A 24192-nucleotide genomic window follows, 5' to 3' on the forward strand; every position below is an offset into this window, starting at 1 on the left:
CAGCCAGTCTTTGTGGCTACAGATCAATGGTAAGGCTAAAGGAAAGCAATTCAGGCAGCGTCTGTGTCTTCCAAGGACGGAAAGGCCAGTCTGAGCCAAGAGAAGTAGAATGCATGACTTAATCAGGAATCTTGGATCAGCTCCTTTCCCTTGGGAACTTATAAAGACATGGGATGGAGCAAGTGCAGGCCTCCTGAGAGAAAGGTGAGGGCTAGCAGGGGAGAGCTGGACAGATCAGGTAGCTTAAAGAGTACAGGGCTGGTAGGGTTGAACAGGCATAAAGCACTTGTATCATCAGCCTGAAATTTGGTTTTCCTTGCAACTCCCAAGCTTAGCTCTTCCCTGGGACTGCTAGATGGACCAGGGGACCAATAAGTGTATAATTCACAGGCTTGTGGGTTTGGTCCTGCTGTGGGCCCTTCTTGGGAAATATTCATGAACTGGAACACCTGAGCAGGCTTCCCTCTGCTCTTGCATCCCTAAGGCTCCAGTCTACATTCTTTTTCTTTTTTTCTTTTTTTGACAGAGACAGAGAGGGACAGATAGGGACAGACAGGAAGGGAGAGAGATGAGAAGCATTATTTCTTCGTTGCAGCTCCTTAGTTATTCACTAATTGCTTTCTTTTTGTATCTTTCTTAAGTGAGAAGCAGGAAGGCAGAGAAACAGACTCCCGCATGTGCCTGACCAGGATCCACCCGGCAGGCCCACTAGCTAGGGGGCAATGCTCTGCCCATCTGGGGCATTGCTCCATTGCAAACTGAGCCATTCTAGCACCTGAGCCAAGGCCATGGTGCCATTCTCATCACCTGGGCCAACTTGCTCCAGTGGAACCTTGGCTGCAGGAGGGGAAGAGAGGTAGAAAGGAGGGAGGGGGGAAGGATGGAGAAGGAGATGGGCACTTCTCCTGTATGCCTTAACCAAGAATTGGACCTGGGACATCCCCAGGCTGGGCCAAAGCTCTACCACTGAGCAAACCATCCAGGGCAGTGATTGCTTTCTCATATGTGCCTTGACGCATGCTACAGCAGAGCAAGTGACCCCTTGCTCAAGCCAGCGACCTTTGGGTTCAAGCCAGCAACCTTGCGTTCAAGCTTGTGAGCCCATGCCCAAGCACGATGAGCCCACACTCAAGCCAGGGACCTCGCGGTTTCAAACCTGGGTCCTTCACATCCCAGTTCGACGCTCTATGCACTGCACCATTGTCTGGTCAGGCCAGACTACATTCTTAATCATCATTTGGTAGGGTGAACACTGGAGGAGGCCTCTGGCCTCATGCTCTGAAAGGGACCTCGCCTCCTCTTGTCTGGTCCTGGAGGTTAGCCACAAACAGCTCAAATCCTTTCATAGCAACTCATGTTGAAAACTGCTGACTACAGAAGAGATTTCAAACCCTGGTTACTAATTCTGTTTAAAACCAGTATTTGTTATCAGCAAAGTCCAAAGCCGCTCAGGAATCTGTTCTGTCCTGGAGTTGTGTGATAGTATCAGACCTGGATTGGCAGGTTGCTGCCCTTCTTGAATTTGAGTGACTTGTTTAGGGAGATGGGAAAAAGTAGGAGCATGGCCTTGTCAACATACGTCCTGTTCAGCAGCTCATCGTTGTTTCTACCCTCCTTTCCCTGTCCCTTTACTTACCCTCCTCCAGGTTGCCAAAGTACTCCTGCCAGTTCATTGAGATGTGCCTGATGGTGACCGCTGATCATGGGCCAGCTGTGTCCGGGGCTCATAACACCATCATCTGTGCACGGGCTGGGAAGGACCTGGTCTCCAGCCTCACCTCAGGGCTGCTCACGATTGTGAGTACTGTCATCCTGGGAGGTGCGCAGCAGGGACACTGGGTTTTGGAACTAGGCTGCGTGGCTACAGCAGGGTCCTAGAACAAGCCAGGGAGGGTAAAAACCTTGCTGGGGCTGTTCAGGGCATGCCAGATTGGTCTGCAAAGTTGAAGAAGACTCGCAGCTCAGGGCAGCATGGGCTTGCTTCTCCTACAGGGGGACCGGTTTGGGGGTGCCCTGGATGCAGCAGCCAAGATGTTCAGCAAAGCCTTTGACAGTGGCATTATCCCCATGGAGTTTGTGAACAAGATGAAGAAGGAAGGAAAACTGATCATGGGCATCGGCCACAGAGTGAAGTCCGTAAGTTGTTTTCCTTAATCTGGATCTATGGGGACAGAAGAGCGTCAAGTAGGTTGAGGACACCCAGACTTTTTTTTTTTTTTTAGAGAGAGAGAGAGTCAGAGAGAGGGACAGACAGGGAAAGATGAAAAGCATCGGTCATTAGTTTTTCATTGCACATTGCGACACCTTAGTTGTTCATTGATTGCTTTCTCATATGTGCCTTGACCACAGGCCTTCAGCAGACCGAGTAACCCCTTGCTCGAGCCAGTGACCTTGGGCTCAAGCTGGTGAGCTTTTGCTCAAACCAGATGAGCCTGCGCTCAAGCTGGCAACGTCGGGGTCTCGAACCTGAGTCCTCAGCATCCCAGTCCGATGCTCTATCCACTGCACCACCGCCTGGTCAGGCAACACCCAGACTCTTGATACCAACATTATAATACAGATTGCCTTTAAACAGTTTTTATTGTGTTCAGTTGTGGTGTGAAAATACGATGAGCTGGAAATTCATGAACCTTATAGGAGAAAGGACTGAGGTCAGGATTAAGGGGATACATCAGTCACCTGAGGCCAGTAGCATGCTGCAGTAACTAACATACAACTCCAAAAGTTCAGTGGCTTGCAACAGCAAAGGTTTATTTTTTATTCACCCTACACCTGCTGTGGGTCACCAGCGACTCTGTTTTCTGCCATGTACATTGAAGCAGCACTCCTAGCTAGGAAAACAGTCATGGCAAAACCACGTGAAAGCTCTTAAAGCTTCTGCTTACTAGTTGTATGGGTCACTTTCATTAGAATTTTATTGGCCAAAGAAAGATACGTGTAAGTCTGACATCACTGGGGCAGGAAGAGCAATAGTATCAGAGCAAACCTGATTGGTAGAGGCCAGGAAGTATTTTAAATAGTTATTAGAGTCTCTGGCAGAACAGGTAGTCCTCTGTGTGTCCTGGTAGTGAGTTATATTTAGAAATCCAATGGAGAAAGAAGTAGCAACAGCTGCTCTCAGGACCTTACAGGGTCAGCTCCTTAGGTCCTTTGCTTTGGGGTCCTAACTCTAGCACTAGAAACCTCATTTAGTCAGTCACTCTGCTGGTCTAGTTGGAGCTTATGACTCACATTCATACTGTGGATGCTTTATGCTGAGCTTTGCAGCCTTTTTCTTCCTAACATTTACAGATTTTCGTTCCCTCCCAACTCTAAAAGCAATGCATGTTGATTATAGAGGACTTAGAAAATGCAGAGAAGTATAAAGAAGAAAACAAGAGAGTAGTGCCTGTGATCCCGAACACCCTTCTTGGCATCCAAATGCTTAGCCAGCGTGGGACAGACCTCCAGAAGTTGTCTGATCAGCAGGGACTGCACTAGAACCAGGGCGGTGGTTGGTTAGTTCAGGGGACATTCCATCCAGGCTTTGCAGAACTTGGCTCAGCCACCCCCAGCTCCCAAGCATGTCTCCCATCCATGGTGCAAGGCCTCCTTCTGAGATAGCGTCAGAACTGGGCTGCCACACTCAGTTTTTCGGGCTCCTTTCTTTCCGGAGTTTGTACCGACCTCACGGGTCTCTGCTGAGGGAGCAGGCCACACTGGCATTGGGTTTTGGCGTGTGCGTGATCCCTCTCCCTCCCCCACTGACAGTTAGTGTTTAGTGTAGGTTTCTTAACAGGCTGCTCATCTCTATTCATTGAAGGTCCAGAGTTTCTCCCTAAATTTTCAGAGGTGCTTACTTTGTGTGGAACTTTGTTGCAGCTTGACCGGGCTGCTAAGTTGGTGGGTGGGCAGCATGGTTAGTGGCTAGAACCCAAGACTTCTGGTTAGAAAGTGGTTAAGCCCCAGCCCCCTGCTTCTTAACACAGTAGAATCCATGGCTAACTCCGTATCTCCAAGCCTCAGTTCCTTGTTTGTGGCATAACAAAGAGAACCTAAGGCTGTTTTGAGGCCCAAATGAAACATGAGAGGACTTTGAAAACCTTAAGCCCCAGTGTTATAATCTGTGCTACGTGGGAACACTTACTTGTTGATCTGATGCCTGGGACACACCTGGCTATGAAATGTGTAGTTGTGTCTTCTCGTGACACGAGCACGAACATATTCCTTAACAGCAGTCTTAGAGTGCATTCCTCTGTAACCCTGAGTCACTTTCCAGATAAACAACCCAGATATGCGAGTGCAGATCCTCAAAGATTATGTCAAACAGCATTTCCCTGCCACCCCCCTGCTCGACTATGCGCTGGAAGTGGAAAAGATTACCACGTCGAAGGTAAAAAAGAAAATGTCCCTCATTCCTGAGTTACAGGTGTTGGGTGAATTTCTTTGGGGAAATAAGGCAGCCACATTACCTTTTGATTGTATAGCTAATACTAAAGCTTGTTTTCTGGAAAATTTTATTTCTGTTGCATAACTTAAGTTCAACAGACATGTACTAAGTGTCAACTAGATGTCAGGTCCTTTGCTAAACATTGGAGACTGAACTCAGTAAGAGTCTCTTCTAACCAGCTGGGATGTTTTGGTGGGAGGTGTTTAAATGGTGATTGGAATGCATAGTACTACAGTAAGCAGCAGAAGTATAAGGGAAAAGAATGAGAAATAATAATAAATGCTTTGAATGTTTTCCCTTCCCAGAAACCAAATCTTATCCTGAATGTAGATGGCTTCATTGGAGTTGCATTTGTAGACATGCTCAGAAGCTGTGGGTCCTTTACTCGGTGAGCTTTGCAATCCTTTCCTTCTTGCTGTGTATTGATTTTTGTTGTTCCCTCCTAACTCTAAAAGCAATGCATGTTCATTATAGAGGGTTTAGAAAATATAGAGAGGTATTAAAAAAAAAAAAACTACCTCTACTCCTACCACCCAGAGCACCCCTTTTCCACTTTGAAATCAGAGAGCTAGCTTCGCAATCCTGGGCAGAGGTCGTCCTGTCGGTGAGGTAGAGGGCGGTCACGTGAAGCATTTTAAAACTGCATATCGATTGTGTGTTGCAGAGAAGAAGCTGATGAATACATTGACATTGGAGCCCTTAATGGCATCTTTGTACTGGGAAGGAGTATGGGCTTCATTGGTGAGTTAGTTGTTATTGTTTAAAGAATTTTTTAGGGTTTTTTTAACCCTGTAGTCCAGCTATACCACTTAACCCATGTGGGATCTACAGAGATGTCACATTGATTTAATCATTGTTTCTAATCCTTCCTTCCTTACTTTCATGTCCCTTTCATCTTTATCTTTGGTCCTTTGTCCTTGAAAATGACTTTGACGAGCAAGGGGTCACTGGCTCAGCTGGAGCCCCCCGGTCAAGGCATCATATGAGAAAGCAATCAGTGAATAAGTAAGGTGCCGCAGCTATGAGTAGATACTTCTCATCTCTCTCCTGTCTCTCTCTCACTAAAAAAAGAAAAAAGAAAATGACTTTAATTGCAAGCCCAGCAAAATAATTAAATACAGCAGTTCCCTTTTTTTTCTTTTTTCTTTTTTTTTTTTTTTACAGGGACAGAGAGTCAGAGAGAGGGATAGATAGGGACAGACAGACAGGAACGGAGAGAGATGAGAAGCATCAATCATCAGTTTTTCGTTGTGGCACCTTAGTTGTTCATTGATTGCTTTCTCATATGTGCCTTGACCGCGGGCCTTCAGCAGACTGAGGAACCCCTTGCTCGAGCCAGCAACCTTGGGTCCAAGCTGGTGAGCTTTTTGCTCAAGCCAGATGAGCCCGCGCTCAAGCTGGTGACCTCGGGGTCTCGAACCTGGGCCCTCCGCATCCCAGTCCGACGCTCTATCCACTGTGCCACCACCTGGTCAGGCCAGCAGTTCCTTTTTTTACCAAGCCTGGCATCTACCTTGGGAATGGATCTGGATTTACTTCCCCATATCTTCATATTTGCCATCTGCCTTTTAGTATTAGAAAGATTTCCCTGACCAGGCAGTGGCGCAGTGGATACAGTGTTGGACTGGGACACAGAGGACCCAGGTTTGAAACCCCGAGTCACCAGCTTGAGCCCGAGGTCACTGGCTTGAGCGAGGGGTCACTCTGTCTGCTGTAGTCCCCCGGTCAAGGCACATATGGGAAAGCAGTCAATGAACAACTAAGGTGCTGCAACAAAGAATTGATACTTCTCATCTCCCTTACTGTCTGTCCCTATCTCTGTCTCCAAAAAGAGAGAAAGATTTCCCTTCCTTATCCTTTCTCCTTCACCAAACTTACAAATTCACTTTTTTTTTTTTTTTTTTTTTTTACAGAGAGAGAGAGAGTCAGAGAGAGGGATAGATAGGGACTGACAGGAATGGAGAGAGATGAGAAGCATTAATCATCAGTTTTTCGTTGCGACACCTTAGCTGTTCATTGATTGCTTTCTTATATGTGCCTTGACCACGGGCCTTAAGCAGACCAAGTAACCCCTTGCTCAAGCCAGCGACCTTGGGTCCAAGCTGGTGAGCTTTGCTCAAACCATATGAGCCCGCGACCAGGCGGTGGCGCAGTGGATAAAGCATTGGACTGGGACGCGGAGGGCCCAGGTTTGAGACCCCGAGGTCGCCAGCTTGAGTGCGGGCTCATCTGGCTTGAGCAAAAAGCTCATCAGCTTGAGCCCAAGGTCACTGGCTTGAGCAAGGGGTCACTCGGTCTGCTGTAGCCCCCCGGTCAAGGCACATATGAGAAAGCAATCAATGGACAACTAAGGTGCCGCAATGAAGAATTGATGCTTCTCATCTCTCTCCCTTCCTGTCTGTCTATCCCTATCTGTCCCTCTGTCTGTCACAAAAAACAAACAAACAATAAACCATATGAGCCCGCGCTCAAGCTGGCGACCTCGGGGGTCTCGAACCTGGGTCCTCCACATCCCAGTCCAATTCTCTATCCACTGTGCCACCACTTGGTCAGGCACAAATTCACTAACTCTTAATTTAAAAAATGCACATGCTTCGTTTTAGGACACTATCTTGACCAGAAGAGGCTGAAGCAGGGGCTGTATCGTCACCCATGGGATGATATTTCATATGTTCTTCCGGAACACATGAGCATGTAACTGAGGCAGGAACCCTGTTGCAAGAAAGTGAAGACAACTCCTCCCCCTGGGAAATAGCGTGCAGACAGCTGGCACTGGAGCTTGCTATAGGATGGGCCTGGAATGTTAACAGCCACTGGTGTACAGGCACTAAAGACCAACACCCACAGGCTAACATTGTTCAGTCCACATAAAGAAGCGTAATATTTTTTTATATGCATAGAAATAAAAACCAAGCCAATACTTGTGACATTTGCTCTGCTACCTACTGTATTTATTACATAAAAGCATCTAAGCACTGTCATGATAGTGTTTTTCCTCATTGTAGGGCTTTCTGATGTTGCTTTCTTTTTTCCATTAGTTAAAAAAAAATGTTTTCCCTAGAGGAAGGGAATGGAAGTTTTAAGACCTCAAGATACTACTATACATTTAAAGCATCCTTAGCGTCTTGATTTTCCACTTCCCTTCTTGCTCATATAACATAAAGAGCATTGTATTAATCTGGTCTTTTTGTATGTTCTGTGTTAGGGTTTGTTTGGTATCTCACTGAAACGTTCCGTGTTGCAGACCAAAGTCTGCTTATGTCAGGGGGTTGAGATCATTGCATCTTTAGCCATTGTCACAAAATATGTGGAGTTATTTAAAATGTAAAGTTGTAACATACATATGGTTAAAATGGAAACGCAAAGCAAAAAGCTGTGAAATGTCTTCTGTGTTATGTTCTCTATTTATGCAACTGACTTGTCTGTCTTTTACTGAAGTGTGGGTCCAAGGACTCGTCTCTAGCCAGTTTGCATCTGTAATCCATAAAGATTCTGGGCAGCTGCCACCTCAGTCTCTTCTCCGTATTATCATAGTTTGGTTTGAATAAAGTATACAGTAACAATGAATACCTACTGCTGTCTCATGTCATCCATACCCTTTCATCTACATTCTTTTGAACTGTACTTTCTAATAATTTTACTACATGTAGCTTTAAAATTTTTAATCTACCTCTTTTAAAAAAAGGAATTAATCTAAACACTGTTTCCAGAAACAAAACACCCACTCTTAAATCTAGACTCTCAGTAAATGGGAAAAAAAGGTCTACTCAACCCAGATATTTATACCAACAATTTGGGAGTCAACCTCTATATGGTTGACAGTCCTATGATTTATTCTTTTTAAAAATAATTTAAAGTATAACTGACATTAGTTTCAGATATACAACATAATTTGATATTTGTATACCCTGTGAAATAATCAAGTCTAGTTATCATTCCGTCTACCCTTTAATTATCCCTCTGATGAATCCATATCTAGTGTCAACTTGTGCCTCGAGTTCTACCTTTGACCCCTTACAGTCCACTGTCCACATTGCCACCACATCTAATTGAGACATTCCCTTGCCTAAAATCCAAACGTCGTTTTTGGTCATCTTTTGAACAATTACATAGGGAACAGTATAGCGATGGGCCAGGCACTGGAAGACAAGCATTTCATTTAATCCTCATAGTGATCTTCCAACATAGATAACACTATTATTAGAACATAATGGATTCACAGATAATAAGTAACTTGCTCACTTTCATGAATTGCATCCCGAACTCATCCATAAGTTGGGGCACGGTCTCAAGTGTTTTATTTTTCAAGTTACTGCAGCCACTTTTAAGTACAAATCCTATGTTGCCACCCAAGACACTAACAATGGGTGATGGTCTAAGATGGCTTGTTTTTTATTACTATTATAAGATCTTATTTATTCATTTTAGAAAGGAGAGAGAGAAGGGGGGGGGGGGCAGGAAGCATCAACTCCCATATGTGACTTGACCAGGCAAGCCCAGGGTTCTGAACTAGAGACCTGGCATTCCAGGTAAATGCTTTATCCACTGCGCCACCACAGGTGATGAGCAAACTACTTACTAAGGGGGAGTGCGCAAGCCATCCTTCAGCGACAAGTGGGTGGGAGGCCTAACGGACAGCAGTCCAGTTGACACCCATGGTGGACGATGTCGGGTTCAGCGGCGCGTGCGCAGACCTCGCAGCCGGCCGGCTCCGCCCCGCGCCCAATGTTTATTCCCAGAATCCTTCTGCGTCTCACCATAACGACTGGATCGTTCCAAGACTGGGGCGGTCAGGCGCGGCGGCGTCAAGATGGCGGCTGCGGCGGTAGCGGCGGCGGCCGCCGCAGCCGCAGCTGCATCTCTGCAGGTACTGGAGATGGAGAGCATGGAGACGGCCGCCGCCGGCTCGGCTGGGCTGGCCGCCGAAGTCAGGGGCAGCGGCACGGTGGACTTCGGGCCCGGGCCTGGCTTATCTGCCATGGAGGCGAGCGGGGGCGATCCGGGGCCGGAGGCCGAGGATTTCGAGTGTAGCTCTCACTGCTCGGAGCTGTCGTGGAGGCAGAACGAGCAGCGACGCCAGGGCCTCTTCTGCGACATTACCTTGTGTTTTGGCGGTGCCGGAGGCCGCGAGTTCCGGGCCCACCGCTCGGTTCTGGCCGCCGCCACCGAGTACTTCACACCCCTGCTTTCGGGCCAGTTCTCCGAATCCCGTTCGGGCCGGGTGGAGATGCGCAAGTGGAGCTCCGAGCCCGGGCCCGAACCCGACACAGTGGAAGCCGTTATTGAATACATGTACACCGGGCGCATCCGCGTCAGCACGGGCAGTGTGCACGAGGTGCTGGAGTTGGCCGACAGGTAAGCTGGGGAGGCGGGAGGTGGAGGGAGATGCTGGCCGTCCCAGGGCCGCATCCGGGGATGGCGCAGGGGAAGGCGGGGAGGACAGTGCCTACGGCGGGGCTCGAGTGAATTCTGAGGAAATGCATTCGTTTGATGCTTAAGGAGTGCCTGCTGTGTGCTGCTGGGCAGCTTCTGCGCTGGGCACTGCGGATGCAGCCATCCAGTCCGGCGAGGGCTACTTGCCCTTAGGGAGCTCAGATTCCAGGTGGTGGGACAAAGGCAATGAAAAGGAAAAGTCCACATGTTCTAAGCGCTGCATTGAGATTAAGAAGGGATGAAAGGATAGTAATGGAGTAGAGGAAATACTTTTCTGAGGAGATGACATTTAAACCGACCTCTAGACAGCAAAGACGGGGAATGAACATTTCAGACAGATAACGCAGAGGCCCTCAGGCAAAAAAAAATCTAGTGGGTGAAGGAGAGGAGGATGTGTGTAATGCGTTGGAATAAGGAGTTTGGCTTTTACTGAGTGATGGCAAGCGGTTAAAGAAATTATCTGATTTAAATATTTTAAAAGATGATTCTGCTGCTGTGGAACATGGATGGTAGGGGGCAGGAGTGGGTGCCCCAGGGACTGGTTAGGAGGGAGGTGAATGCCATGTATAGATGTTGGGAGGAGATTGTTTGGGCAGTATTATGTTACAGTTACATTATTTTAACAAATACCTATTGAGATTAGACACTAAATTCTAAGGTGCTGGGAATTCAGCAGTGAACAAAACAAAAGTCCCTTTCCTCATTGTACTCATATTGGTAGATGGACAACAGTTAAGTGAAATGTTGGGTGATTGTTAGAGCTATGATGAAAAATTAAACATGGTGGGACGTATAGAAAGTGCTGGTGGAGAGAAACTATATTTTAAACTGAATAAAGATTTCTTCACAAAGAAGACATTTTGCAAAGAACTGAAGAAGGCAAGGTAAATCAGAGCGTTTCAGATAGGGGACATAGGCAAAGGCCCTGAGGTGGACCTTGTCTGGATGGTAAAGAATAGCAGGAAGCCACTTGGCCAAATCAAAGGGATACCAAATGAGAAGAGTAGGAGAGGCTTCTGTGTGGGAATGGGAATGGATCGGATCCATAGGGCCTTGTCGACCTGTGGAAGGACTTGAACTACTCTGAATAAGATGGAAGGTTTGAGGTGGAGGAATGATGCAGTCTGATTCCAAGGATTTGCTGTATTGAAAAAAGGATAGTGCAGCAGGGAAGGGGTGGAAGGGCAGAGACCCTGGCCTGGTTGCTCAGTGGATAGAGCATTGTCCTGGCACTTGGGGCTGGATCCCTAGTCAGGGCACATATGAGAAGCAACCAATAAGTGCACATTAAATGGAACACTACTGGTAAGTGGAACAATTAGTTGATGCCTCCCTTTCTCCCTCCCTCCCTCCTTTTTCTCCCTTCCTCCCTCGCTCTCTCCCCCTCCTTCTCTTCCACCCTTTCTTCCCTCCTTCCCTCTCTTCTCTCCCACCTTCTCCCTCCATCGCCTTCCCTCCTCCCCCACTCACTCAAACCAGTGGAAAAATTTTTAAAAAGGAGGTCTTCCCTCCTTCCCTCTCTTCTCTCCCACCTTCCCCCTCCATTGCCCTCCCCCCTCCCCCACTCACTCAAACCAGTGGAAAAATTTTTAAAAAGGAGGGGCTGTAGGGGCAGAAGCAGAAAGACTAGTTTAGGAGATTGCTGCAATGGTGGTAGAGACTTGGATTGGGGGGGGGCAGTAAAAGTGCTAAGAAGTGCTTCAATTCTAGATATATTTTGAAGATAGAGGAGATGAATTTGCTGATGGATTTGTGGGTGTGAGGGAAAGACTGCTAGTTTTTGGACCCAAGCAATTGGAAAGATGGTATTGTTATTTATTAAAATGTGGAAGACTGCAGGAAAGCAAGTATGGAAGGAAGATCAGGAGTTTGATTTGGGTCCAGGAGATGTCTGAGTAGGCAGTTGAACATCAAAACATTGGGAGCTAGAGATTGGGAGGAAAATAGCATGTAGAGCCCTGGCCAGATAGCTCAGTTAGAACATCGTCCCGAAGCACAGAGGTTACTCCTTCGTTCCCCAGTCAGAGCACATAGAGGAACAGATTTATATGTTCCTGTCTGTCTCTCTCTGAAATCAATAAAAAATAAATACATAAAAATAAATAGAATATCAATGATAGTTAAAGCTGTGGGGATGGAAGAGGATGTAGGTAGGGAAGAGGAGGGGCAGGACTGCCTTAGGGTTCTTTAAAATGTTAAAGAGGGGCCCTGGCCGGTTGGCTCAGTGGTAGAGCGTCGGCCTGGCGTGCGGAAGTCCCGGGTTCGATTCCTGGCCAGGGCACACAGGAGAAGCGCCCATCTGCTTCTCCACCCCTCCCCCTCTCCTTCCTCTCTGTCTCTCTCTTCCCCTCCCGCAGCCGAGGCTCCATTGGAACAAAAGAAGGCCTGGGCACTGGGGATGGCTCCTTGCCCTCCACCCCAGGCGCTAGAGTGGCTCTGATCTTGACAGAACGACGCCCCGATGGGCAGAGCATCGCCCCCTGGTGGGCGTGCCGGGTGGATCCCCATTGGGCGCATGCGGGAGTCTGACTGCCTCCCCATTTCCAGCTTCAGAAAAATACAAAATAAATAAATAAAATAAAATAAAATGTTAAAGAGGAACGAGCAGAGAAGACTGATTTCATTGAAACCTGGAAAGAAAGGATGTCTCGGAGGAAGTAGCCAGTTATGTCAGCTCTGTCAACTGTTAAGGGTTCATTGAATTTGGTGATAATAGAGGTCTTTGATGGTATTGATAAGAACCATTTAAGTTAAGTCTCGCTGCAGAGAAGGTCAGAAAAATGATATACATGGAAATGTTTGGGGAGGAGTCCTGAGAGATCTATCTTTCCCCCCTTCAGATAGGAGATCCTAGCCTAGAGCATGTTTGTGCACTGATGAAAAATGAATCAGTAGAAGAGGAGAAATTGATGTTACAGGAGGGGGAATAATTGCAGGAACAAAGCCCTTGAAACCAAAATGGGGCTAGAATCTATATTAAAAATGGAAAAGTTGGACTGGGGAGGCAGAGTACAGGGAACAGCTGTTGGCAGTTTGGGTGGTGGGAAGATGAAGTTTCTGCCTGATCGCTTTCTCTTAAAGTGTGAGGCTGGGTCATCTGTTAGAGCAGGAGGAGTCAACCTTTTTATACCTACCGCCCACTTTTGTATCTCTGTTAATAGTAAAATTTTCTAACTGTCCACCAGTTCCACAGTAATGATGATTTATAAAGTAGGGAAGTAACTTTACTTTATAAAATTTATAAAGCAGAGTTACAGCAAGTTAAAGCATAAATAATAATTACTTACCGAGTACTTTATGTTGAATTTTTGCTAAGTTTGGCAGAATAAATTTTTTTTTTTTTGGATTTTTTTTCCTGAAGCTAGAAACAGGGAGAGACAGACAGACTCTCGCATGCGCCCGACCGGGATCCATCCGGCACGCCCACCAGGGGGCGATGCTCTGCCCCTCTGGGGCGTTGCTCTATTGTGACCAGAGCCACTCTAGCGCCTGGGGCAGAGGCCAAGGAGCCATCCCCAGCGCCCAGGCCATCTTTGCTCCAATGGAGCCTCGCTGCGGGAGGGGAAGAGAGAGACAGAGAGGAAGGAGAGGGGGAGGGGTGGAGAAGCAGATGGGCGCTTCTCCTGTGTGCCCTGGCCGGGAATCGAACCCGGGACTTCTGCACGCCAGGCCGACGCTCTACCACTGAGCCAACCGGCCAGGGCCAGAATAAATCTTTTTTTTTTTTTTCTTTTTTTTTTTTCATTTTTCTGAAGCTGGAAACAGGGAGAGACAGTCAGACAGACTCCCGCATGCGCCCGACCGGGATCCACCCGGCACGCCCACCAGGGGCGATGCTCTGCCCATCCTGGGCGTCGCCATGTTGCGACCAGAGCCACTCTAGCGCCTGGGGCAGAGGCCACAGAGCCATCCCCAGCGCCCGGGCCATCTTTGCTCCAATGGAGCCTTGGCTGCGGGAGGGGAAGAGAGAGACAGAGAGGAAAGCGCGGCGGAGGGGTGGAGAAGCAAATGGGCGCTTCTCCTGTGTGCCCTGGCCCAGAATAAATCTTTATAAAACAACTTACTATAGTTAAATCTACCTTTTTATTTATACTTTGGTTGCTCTGCTACTGCCCACCATGAAAGCTGGAACGCCCACTAGTGGTTGGTAGGGACTAGGTTGACTACCACTGTGTTAGGTATAATGGAGTGGGACAGGGTAGGGCAGTTATAGATCTGAGAGGGGGGGTGTTGAATGAAAATGGAAATTAAAGGGTCATTGCATGTATTCGTGCTGTGTTTACTTCTGTCACGTGAACTTGTGGTTTTTAGATTTGTCCCTGCTTTATTGAGGAGTTGGAGGTGAAGAGGAGAGAACATCCCAGACAATTTACTTAAAACTTGACTTCTCTCCAGCTGTCAGTGCTGAGCATCTGCCTTGTATTAGGCCCATGATGGCTAACCTTTTTATAAAAACCACCCACTTTTGCAGTGCTGGTCAACCTGGTCCCTCCCACCCACTAGTGGGCATTCCAGTTTTCATGGTGGGCTTAGCTGAGCAACCACAGGGCTCCACGATTGGCCCACCGTGAAAGCTGGAACGCCCACTAGTGGACAGGAGGGACCAAGTTGACCAGCACTACAAAAGTGGGCGGGTTTTTATAAAAAGGTTCACCATCATGGTGTTAGGCACTGTTCTGAGTGTCCTGCAGCCATAGCATCTAATCTTATCATCAGCTCTGAGGCAGGATCCCTCTCCCTACTACTCCCTACCCTCCATATACTCTGTTGATCATACACTTATTGATACAATGTGACAAGGAGTGCCCAGTGCAGTGCCCATCTAGCTATTGTTTTCATCGAGGAGTGTTTCCAAACACCTGTCCAAGGAAATAGTGGCAGAATTACCTGGACTACTTGTCAAAATTAGGAGCTGGGGTGGGGTGAGGGAGGCTGGGAATCTAGTGATCCTGGCACCTAGACATGTTTGAAAGCCACTAGAGCTCTTATCACTCCACCGTGTCTTTTTCTGGTGTCTAAAATAGTATGTTCCCTGAAGAGGGTGGTAATGGAACTCTGTCATTCGCCTTTATATCTTTGTTAGACAGCGTCATCTGATGGTTGTTGGCACCAATTTAACGCCAACAGGAATTCCCAGTTTGGGGTGCAGTGAAGAAGGAAAGTATTCAGTGCAAACAGCTCAATGCGATTCAGTGCAGCGATGAAAACAGCTTGGGCTGTGGAACAGGTCATTGGTGATATACAGCATGGCTGTGAGGCAACCCTGGGGCCAGGCTGCTTTCCAGCTAGACAACGCAGCTGCTCTCCCTCCTTGATGGCCTGCTCCATTCTGTGCCACTTGAGCTAGTTCTGCTTTGCCCTGATTCAGTATGACAGTTTTGGTGTATAAGTTTAGCCAGGGATATGCAGTTTTTCATGGAAAAAGAAAGTGCACTCTCAGAGCCGGAGAGAAACTGGTTTATATGGACAGAAGTACCTGTAGCTGGTCCCTGGTTGGTCTATCCTCATGCAAATTAGGACTCCAAATCTTCACAGTTTGATTGGTTCAAAAGACACTGTCCTGGTTGGTCAGAACAAAGCCACTCTGGTTTGTTGGAATTGCACAACTTTGGAGAAAGCCTCAGTCCTATGGGTTGAAATAGGATTCCAATAAGAGCTGGCTCAGATGACGGAAACAGTGCAGGCAGGTAGTTCAGTGCAAAAGCAAGTAGATCAGTGAAGGCTTCTACGCTGAGTATAGTTTGTGTGGGAGACCCTGTGTAGTAATGGCTACTAACCACTTGTTTTTAAAAATTTGAGCCCAATTAGCCACTAGGATCTCTGTCTGAGTAGGTGTCTTCATTCTCAGAGTTCACAATAGTTGTGAGAACCATAATAACAAATGGTTACTGGCCCTGGCTGGTTGGCTCAGCGGTAGAGCGTCGGCCTGGCATGCGGGGGACCCGGGTTCGATTCCCGGCCAGGGCACATAGGAGAAGCGCCCATTTGCTTCTCCGCCCTACCCCCTCCTTCCTCTCTGTCTCTCTCTTCCCCTCCCGCAGCCGAGGCTCTATTGGAGCAAAGATGGCCCGGGCGCTGGGGATGGCTCCTCGGCCTCTGCCCCAGGCGCTGGAGTGGCTCTGGTCGGGGCAGAGCGATGCCCCAGAGGGCAGAGCATCGCCCCCTGGTGGGCAGAGCGTCGCCCCCTGGTGGGCGTGCCGGGTGGATCCCGGTCGGGCGCAAGCGGGAGTCTAACTGTCTCTCCCCGTTTCCAGCTTCAGAAGAAATACAAAAAAAAAAAAAAAAATTTAAAAAATTTAAAAAAATTAAAAATTAAAACAAATGGTTACTGAATTAGAGAGGCTTTGGCTGGTATTGTTATATATTATTAAGGTTCTCAGTTCTGGAGACTTTCTGTTTTTTAAAGCTGCGGTCTCAAATTAGCTGCCCTTGGGGCTGAACTCTGCTGAAACTATTATAAAGGTTCTTTTGTTTTGTTTTGTTTTTAACTTTAAACAAATTTAGGTGGGCAATTTCTACTCAGCTACATGAAAACCCACTTTCTTTTCTTTTTAAAACCTAGGCTGTCCTACACATTTTTTGTTTTGTTTTGTTTTTGCATTTTTCTGAAGCTGGAAACGGGGAGGCAGTCCGACAGACTCCCGCATGCGCCCGACCAGGATCCACCCGGCACGCCCACCAGGGGGCGATGCTCTGCCCATCCGGGGCGTCACTCTGTCGCTACCAGAGCCACTCTAGCGCCTGGGGCAGAGGCCAAGGAGCCATCCCCAGCGCCCGGGCCATCTTTTGCTCCAATGGAGCCTCGGCTGCTGGAGGAGAAGAGAGAGACAGAGAGGAAGGAGAGGGGGAGGGGTGGAGAAGCAAATGGGCGCTTCTCCTGTGTGCCCTGGCCGGGAATCGAACCCCGTACTCCTGCACTCCAGGCCGACGCTCTACTACTGAGCCAACCGGCCAGGGCTTCTACACATTTCTTTATTGTTTTATTTCCTGGCTTCTTCCGATGTTTGAGTTTGCTTTGTCACCCCTCATTTAATGAGAATGCAGCTTGGCCCAGAGTGCTCCCCTACTCCCAGCACCACCTTCTACTTGCTGAATTGGGAGAAAGAAAGGTCTGGTGAAGAAGGGATTTAAGCCTCTTGACGCAAGACCTTCCCTGTGGTTCCTTCTGATGCTTAAGCAAACAGCCTCCTAGGAGCCATAGTTCCTATACCGTGCAGTCAGTGCTTAATAAAGTCTCTTCACTGAGACCCTGCCTCATTGAAGAAGGGCTGGTAACGCCTGACCTGTGGTGGCGCAGTGGATAAAGCGTCGACCTGGAAATGCTGAGGTCGCCGGTTTGAAACCCTGGGCTTGCCTGGTCAAGGCACATATGGGAGTTGATGCTTCCAGCTCCTCCCCTTTCTCTCTCTCTGTCTCTCTCTCTCTGTCTCTCCTCTCTAAAAATGAATAAATAAAATAAAAATAATTTTTTTAAAAAAAGAAGGGCTGGTAACAAACAAGGGATTAGCACAAGGTGGCATGCATAGACAAATTTGAATTGTGATTTGCCTTTGCCAGGGGCAAATTAAAATGAAAATAAAGTGTGGGACTGTTGTTCTTTGTTAAAAGATATGTTCCGAAAAATCTTACACTATTTAAAAACTATTTTTTGTGTGTGTGTTACATATATAGTGCATAGTATGCAATTATATACAAACCATATACAGTAATGTAATTTAAAATAGATCTTATGTAAAGATGATTTTATAATTTTTTATTTTTTTTATTTTTCTGAAGTTGGAAACGGGGAGGCAGTCAGACAGACTCCACATGCGCCCGACCGGGATCCACCCGGCATGCCCACCAGGGGGTGATGCTCCGCCCACTGGGCCATTGCTCTGTTGCAACCAGAGCCATTCTAGCGCCTGAGGCAGAGGCCACAGAGCCATCCCCAGTGCCCGAGCCAACCTTGCCCCAATGGAGTCTCGGCTATGGGAGGGGAAGAGAGAGACAGAGAGAAAGGAGAGGGGGAGGGGTGGAGAAGCAGATGGACGCTTCTCCTGTGTGCCCTGGCCAGGAATCGAACCCGGTACTCCTGCACGCCAGGCTGACGCTCTACTACTGAGCCAACCGGCCAGGGCCTATAATGCTTTTAAACATGCTTTTCAGCCTGACCTGTGGTGGTGCAGTGGATCAAGCGTCGACCTGGAATGCTGAGGTCACTGGTTCAAAACCCTGGGCTTGCACGGTCAAGGCACATGTAGGAGTTGATGCTTCCTGCTCCTCCTCCTCTCTCTCTCTGTCTCTCTTCTCTAAAATGAATAAATAAAAATAAATAAATAAACCATGCTTTTCAGCATAATCCATTTTAATTTGGGAGGATTTGCTTTTTTTTTCAGGTACTTGACATGAAGTGAGATGAAACTTACCATTTCAGTTTGTATAATTCACATGCTCTCAAAATGCAGCCACATAAAATGTGCACTAAATTAATCCTTCTTTTTATTGATTTTAGGTTCCTACTAACTCGTTTAAAAGAATTTTGTGGAGAATTTCTCAAGAAAAAGCTTCATCTCTCTAATTGCGTGGCCATCCACAGCTTAGCTCACATGTATACCCTGAGCCAGCTTGCTCTGAAAGCTGCTGATATGATACGGAGGAATTTTCACAAAGTAATTCAGGATGAGGAATTTTATACTTTACCCTTCCATCTGATTCGAGATTGGTTGTCAGACTTGGAAATCACGGTTGATTCTGAAGAGGTTCTTTTTGAAACAGTTTTGAAGTGGGTTCAGAGAAATGCTGAAGAGAGGGAGAGGTACTTTGAAGAACTTTTTAAATTGCTCAGATTGTCGCAGATGAAACCCACATACCTTACTCGGCATGTCAAACCAGAGAGGCTGGTGGCCAACAATGAAGTTTGTGTCAAGTTAGTGGCCGATGCAGTGGAGAGGCATGCTCTGAGAGCAGAGAACATACAGTCTGGCACATTCCAGCATCCTGCTTCTCATGTATCATTGTTACCTCGCTATGGGCAAAACATGGACGTGATCATGGTTATTGGAGGTGTGTCGGAAGGAGGGGACTATTTAAGTGAATGTGTGGGATATTTTGTTGATGAGGACAGATGGGTAAACTTGCCCCATATTCACAATCACCTGGATGGACATGCAGTTGCAGTAACAGAATCCTACGTGTATGTTGCTGGATCAATGGAACCAGGGTTTGCTAAAACTGTGGAAAGGTATAACCCAAATTTTAATATGTGGGAACATGTCTGTAGTCTGATGACAAGGAAGCATTCTTTTGGGCTAACAGAAGTCAAAGGGAAGCTCTATAGTATTGGAGGACATGGCAACTTTAGTCCTGGCTTTAAAGATGTTACTGTTTATAATCCCGAGCTTGATAAGTGGCACAACTTGGAATCAGCACCAAAGATTCTTCGAGATGTCAAAGCACTAGCCTTTGAAGACCGGTTTGTATACATTGCTGCCCGTACTCCTGTGGACCGGGACACAGAAGATGGGTTAAAGGCTGTAATTACTTGCTATGATACAGAGACTCGACAGTGGCAAGATGTAGAATCTTTGCCACTTATAGACAATTACTGCTTTTTCCAAATGTCCGTGGTCAATTCAAACTTTTATCAGACTGCATCATGCTGTCCCAAGAGTTATTCTTTAGAAAATGAAGAGGCAGTCAGGAAAATTGCCAACCAGGTTTCCGATGAGATCCTTGAAAGCTTACCTCCAGAAGTCCTAAGCATCGAAGGAGCAGCCATTTGCTATTACAAAGATGATGTTTTTATTATTGGAGGCTGGAAAAACAGTGATGATATTGACAAGCAGTATCGGAAAGAAGCCTACCGATACTGTGCTGAGAGGAAAAGGTGGATGCTTCTTCCTCCCATGCCACAGCCTCGTTGTAGAGCCACTGCTTGCCACGTGAGAATCCCATACCGGTACTTGCACGGCACACAGAGATATCCTATGCCTCAAAACTTAATGTGGCAGAAGGACCGGATCAGGCAGATGCAAGAAATACATCGGCACGCCCTAAACATGCGGCGAGTGCCAAGTTCTCAGATTGAATGCTAAGTTCTCTGATACATGCAGCTTAAAACAGTTATACCTGTTTTGTGAGTCTGAAGATATCCAAACTGTTACTTGAAAAAGTATGTTGATAACTTATTTTCTACCTGAATGGATTATTGCTCTCTGTAAAGGAAATATACTTAAAAACAGAAGACTGGGAAACTCAATTCAATACATGGTAATTTTTGTTAGCTTGCAATCTGTTTCTGCCTCCAGTTTGTGTGTGTGTACTAGCTAAATAAAAGCTATTAAAGACCAGTGAGAAAACCAGATGTGGTTACTTGGCTGGTTTTCTGCCACGAAGTTATAACTCTTTTGTCTTAGGGACTTAGGTTTTGAACATGCTTTAAGCACCGGTTTTATTTGCACATTTACCTTGATAATCCTTTTTATTTTTTCCTGAATGGTTGGTTTTGACAAGATCAGAACTTATACATTGAGCCCTCATCTGTAAGAGGTATGTGCAATAGTGATACTGAAATTTGAAGGAAAAAGCACAATATTACAGCAAGATGATTTTAGAATGTTTGCATTGATCTTTTATCTATCTAGAAGGGCTGTTTTGTTTCCTTCTAGGAGAGATGACTGATGAGAAATTTGTGATTGGCTTATGCATTTTTGAATATTTTTAATTTCTTTAGCAACTGAGTTTCGACTTCAAGCTGTCACTCAGATGATGGTAGTTGGCAAAAGTATTGATCTTTAGCTGATTGAATACAAAGGATATTATATATGTCGAATTTGTTGCTCTGAGAAGAGAAGTATTAATATAAATTGAGAAATCAAAGGCATTAAAATTTTTTCAAATACTCCATAAGTGCGGGCTTATAAGTTAATGAGTGTAAATAATGCCTATGACAATCGACATTCAATGCCTTCGATTTTAAATTTTGCTCTAATGCATATTTAATAAAATCCTCATTCCTTTCTTAAACTTTGAAATGGAAAGGCAACAATTTAGAGAAATGTTGCTAAAGAGAAGCCTTATTATTTCTCAATGCAGCTCTAGACTTTTTTTTTCTTAAGAGTGTATTTGAGCCAAACTGACCACTTATGCCAGGAGCATGATCTCAAATGCTCCCCAGTTGCTCTAGACTTTCATTAAAACTTTGAGCCTAGAATACCAAATTTAAGTGCATAATTCTGGCTCTTCACAATTTATTGCTGTGATTATCTTTTATTTTTATGCATCCTTCTGAGTCTTTTTCACACTCCCAAGCTTTACACAAATTAGCACTCAGATTGACTATTTTAGCACTCAGTAACTCTTGCTCTTACTGTTTGCAATGTGGGTCCAGTATTTTGTTTGTTTCTTTCAGAATAGCTCTACTTTCTTAAGACATTCCAGAACACTGTCCTAGAGATTGAATTCTGAGTGCAGTGATTTTTTTTTTCTTCCCCATTAGTTAACCTCCTTATTAATTATATCAGACATTAAAAAAAGAAAAATAGCCTGACCTGTGGTGGCGCAGTGGATAAAACGTCGACCTGGAAATGCTGAGGTCGCCGGTTCGAAACCCTGGGCTTGCCTGGTCAAGGCACATATGGGAGTTGATGCTTCCAGCTCCTCCCCCCCTTCTCTCTCTCTCTGTTTCTCCTCTCTCTCTCTCTCTCCCTCTCCTCTCTAAAATGAATGAATGAATAAATAAATAAATAAATAAAAGAAAAATACAACTAGAAACTTTAGCTCTCAGTTTGCTGCAAGACTATTGATTATTTAGTCCTTGGAAGCTCTGTCCTAAAAACTTTCCTGAAATTTCTAACTTGATATCCCTGCCTAGGACAGTTTTTCAATAAATGTGTTAGAAATCTGCTTTAAAACCATTTAATGTAGACTGGGGTGTGGAAGGAAACTATAAGTTATATTTCTATATGAAGATATATTATCCTACCCACCTCAACTATTTTCTCAGTTTCTGTGTATTTGTAGTTTTTAATAAAAGCCATTGGATTCTGAGAAGTGCTAATTCTTAGCTGTGAGAAGTCTATGCAAGTAAGACAGAAAAGCTCATTGAAAGAAGTCTTCATTTCTCTCTGATATAGACTGCTAGCAAACTACCTTTTCTTGGTTGTGTTCAATTCAGTAGTTCACTAGAATGCCAGTTTCTTTCTAGAACGGTGTGATGTAAGGATTTGGGGCTGTTTTCTTTTTTTGTCTGTTTTCTGATATAGTCATTACCAATTTATTTGGAGAGTTGTCTTTCCCCCCCCCCATATAATGTGGCAGAAATTATAACTCATAAACTGAGGTATAATCTGGTTTTGAAAACTTGATTGAAATTGTTTTTTAACTTAGCAGGCAGCCTAGACCATGGGTGAAAAGAAGGGGTAAGTCATTCCTTGCATGATGATGTGTGCAGGTCTTCCTCACTACTGAATTTCTAATTTTCATATTTGAATTCACACATGTGATTTCACATCAATAACTTGTGTTTCTGAAATATCCTAACTAACTTGTTAATCAGGAAAGAAACCAGATTTGCTTAAATCTGTTCAAGGCTGACATTCTAAACTGAAAATGACTTCCCAGTATATTTGGAAAGGTTCTGATTATGAGGAGCCTAAAGTGGCTCTTTGAGGGGGAAATGTCCTTTATGGTGAAAACTTAACAATTGTGTTTGGTAATTTAAACAGTTAAAAATATAGCTTTAAAAAGGCAATGTGTATTTAAGCAAACCTTTTTTTTGTTGTTGTTGATTTTGGTTTTGTTTTGTGAAAGGAAAGAGGAATTGATCATATGAAAAGCCACAATTATATATAACTTTGAGTGAAACCACTTCTATCTCAGAATGGTTATCTTTTAACTATACCTACTCCACCATAGTTTGTTTGTTTTTTTAATCACTGGAATATATATTGAGAATGTCAGTCATGAGCTTAGTGTTTAAGTATCTCACTTGTAGTTACTTGCATGTTTAGTCTTGTGTATCTTGGTATCTTGGCTTTTGCTGTGCCAATTCAAAAATATTTTGCCAAAAAATATCTCAAAGTTCATTGACATCAGTTTAGTTTTGGTCACTTGGTTTTGTGTAGTATTTCTGGGACCAAAAATTTTAAAATACTAACTTTTTAAATATAGAACATATTTGGAGCTGGAAAGACAGTGTTTATGGAAAATTTGTGTGCTTTCTATTTTAAACTCTTCAGGCTGCTGGTAAGGCAGTTTTTAGGGCACACTTTTTTCTTCATGTTTCTTGACTGGTATAGCATGTGGTATGTTTAAATACTTTATTTTCTGCTTCATAATTCTAATATGAACACTATACTATTGGTAGACAGATAAGCTAAATTGTGTGTTTTAGTTACTTGGCCTAATCAAGCATAACCAAAGGGACTTTTTTTGGACTTTCTTCGAATTAAGCTTAAGTAAAAAGGGTGTCATATTTCATGTCTTTTGAAAACAAAGAATTGTGAAGCATGTTCACCTGCCTACACTAGAAAAATAGGGTGCCTATAGGTTGCCATTTACCTGTAGTATATTTGAGAAACAACTCAGTCTCCTTTTTTAACTGTGAAACATTTTGGCACAGCGCATCACTCCAATTTGTTACTTTTTTAAGAATAGTCCATTTTTGTTGTTACAGTACTAATTAACATTATAACCTGTTCTGGTCATTGGAAACAAAAGAGCTGTAGTTGAGTGATGTAATACAATGATAACATAATATTGTAGTCAGTTTGCTTCAAGGAATTTAGATAGCCAAGTAACTGCTATTTGTTGCTTACCTTTGTAGGGCATATGACCAATACTGCAACAGTGAAGCACATACAATAGAGCACTTGTTAACTTACTGCTCCTGCATAATGCACTCGTGAAAAGTAGTGCTAGCTAGATGAAGATCTTAGGATCCCTTTGCTAGGGCTTATTGAGTTACTGTTAACATAAATACTTAGTTCAAGCTGATATGGAGAAGTTTTGGGGGCTGCAGTTATCCAAGCCCTCACTCTACTGAAAGTATAATCTTGACGATCTCCTTGTAAATCAGAGGAGAAGTGGAATCTAGGACACTTTGAGACATTACATTGTAAAATAATTTGCTTTATGTTCCTAAAACTATCTTGTTATGTGTTAAAGCTACTAATCGTCTCACTGTAAGTTTTAAATAAATGTATTTCATTAGAGCTGGTTTGCATGTGTGATACTTCCTTTTTTAAGTATGCACTGTTGAATGTAATTGCTTTTTTCCTTCCCTCTTACCATTCATTTGTCAACCCTTGGCTCCCTTAAGTTGAACATTTTCCAGTACTTTTACAAGT

The 24192-nt window shown here is 45.0% G+C and overlaps 2 protein-coding genes across 3 annotated transcripts in view; both read left to right on the top strand.

Annotated features, from left to right (window-relative positions):
* ACLY (ATP citrate lyase) overlaps positions 1 to 8002 on the top strand; it is a 46054-nt gene extending 38052 nt beyond the window's left edge. For both annotated transcript variants that reach the window (XM_066263632.1, XM_066263633.1), the window contains 6 exons: positions 1647 to 1797; positions 1993 to 2136; positions 4259 to 4372; positions 4735 to 4817; positions 5094 to 5170; positions 7033 to 8002. In XM_066263632.1, coding sequence (XP_066119729.1) covers positions 1647 to 1797; positions 1993 to 2136; positions 4259 to 4372; positions 4735 to 4817; positions 5094 to 5170; positions 7033 to 7127 — 664 coding nt within the window. In that variant the 3' untranslated portion in view covers positions 7128 to 8002. The remainder of the gene's footprint in view (positions 1 to 1646; positions 1798 to 1992; positions 2137 to 4258; positions 4373 to 4734; positions 4818 to 5093; positions 5171 to 7032) is intronic.
* A 1172-nt stretch (positions 8003 to 9174) lies between these two features.
* Positions 9175 to 24062, top strand: KLHL11 (kelch like family member 11). Its single transcript, XM_066263634.1, has 2 exons — positions 9175 to 9784; positions 18357 to 24062. The coding sequence occupies exons 1-2, from the start codon at positions 9240 to 9242 to the stop codon at positions 19936 to 19938; spliced, it is 2127 nt and encodes a 708-aa protein (XP_066119731.1). The 5' UTR covers positions 9175 to 9239; the 3' UTR covers positions 19939 to 24062.
* The last annotated feature ends 130 nt before the right edge of the window (positions 24063 to 24192 follow it).

Source organism: Saccopteryx bilineata, chromosome 2 (assembly GCF_036850765.1).
Source record: "Saccopteryx bilineata isolate mSacBil1 chromosome 2, mSacBil1_pri_phased_curated, whole genome shotgun sequence".
In the NCBI taxonomy this organism is placed as follows: Eukaryota; Metazoa; Chordata; class Mammalia; order Chiroptera; family Emballonuridae; genus Saccopteryx; species Saccopteryx bilineata.

Coding starts and splice junctions, on each gene's coding strand:
- KLHL11 (XM_066263634.1), top strand. CDS start 9,240: ATGGCGGCTGCGGCGGTAGCGGCGGCGGCCGCCGCAGCCGCAGCTGCA. Junction 9,785..18,356: donor GTGCTGGAGTTGGCCGACAG/GTAAGCTGGGGA, acceptor TATTGATTTTAG/GTTCCTACTAACTCGTTTAA.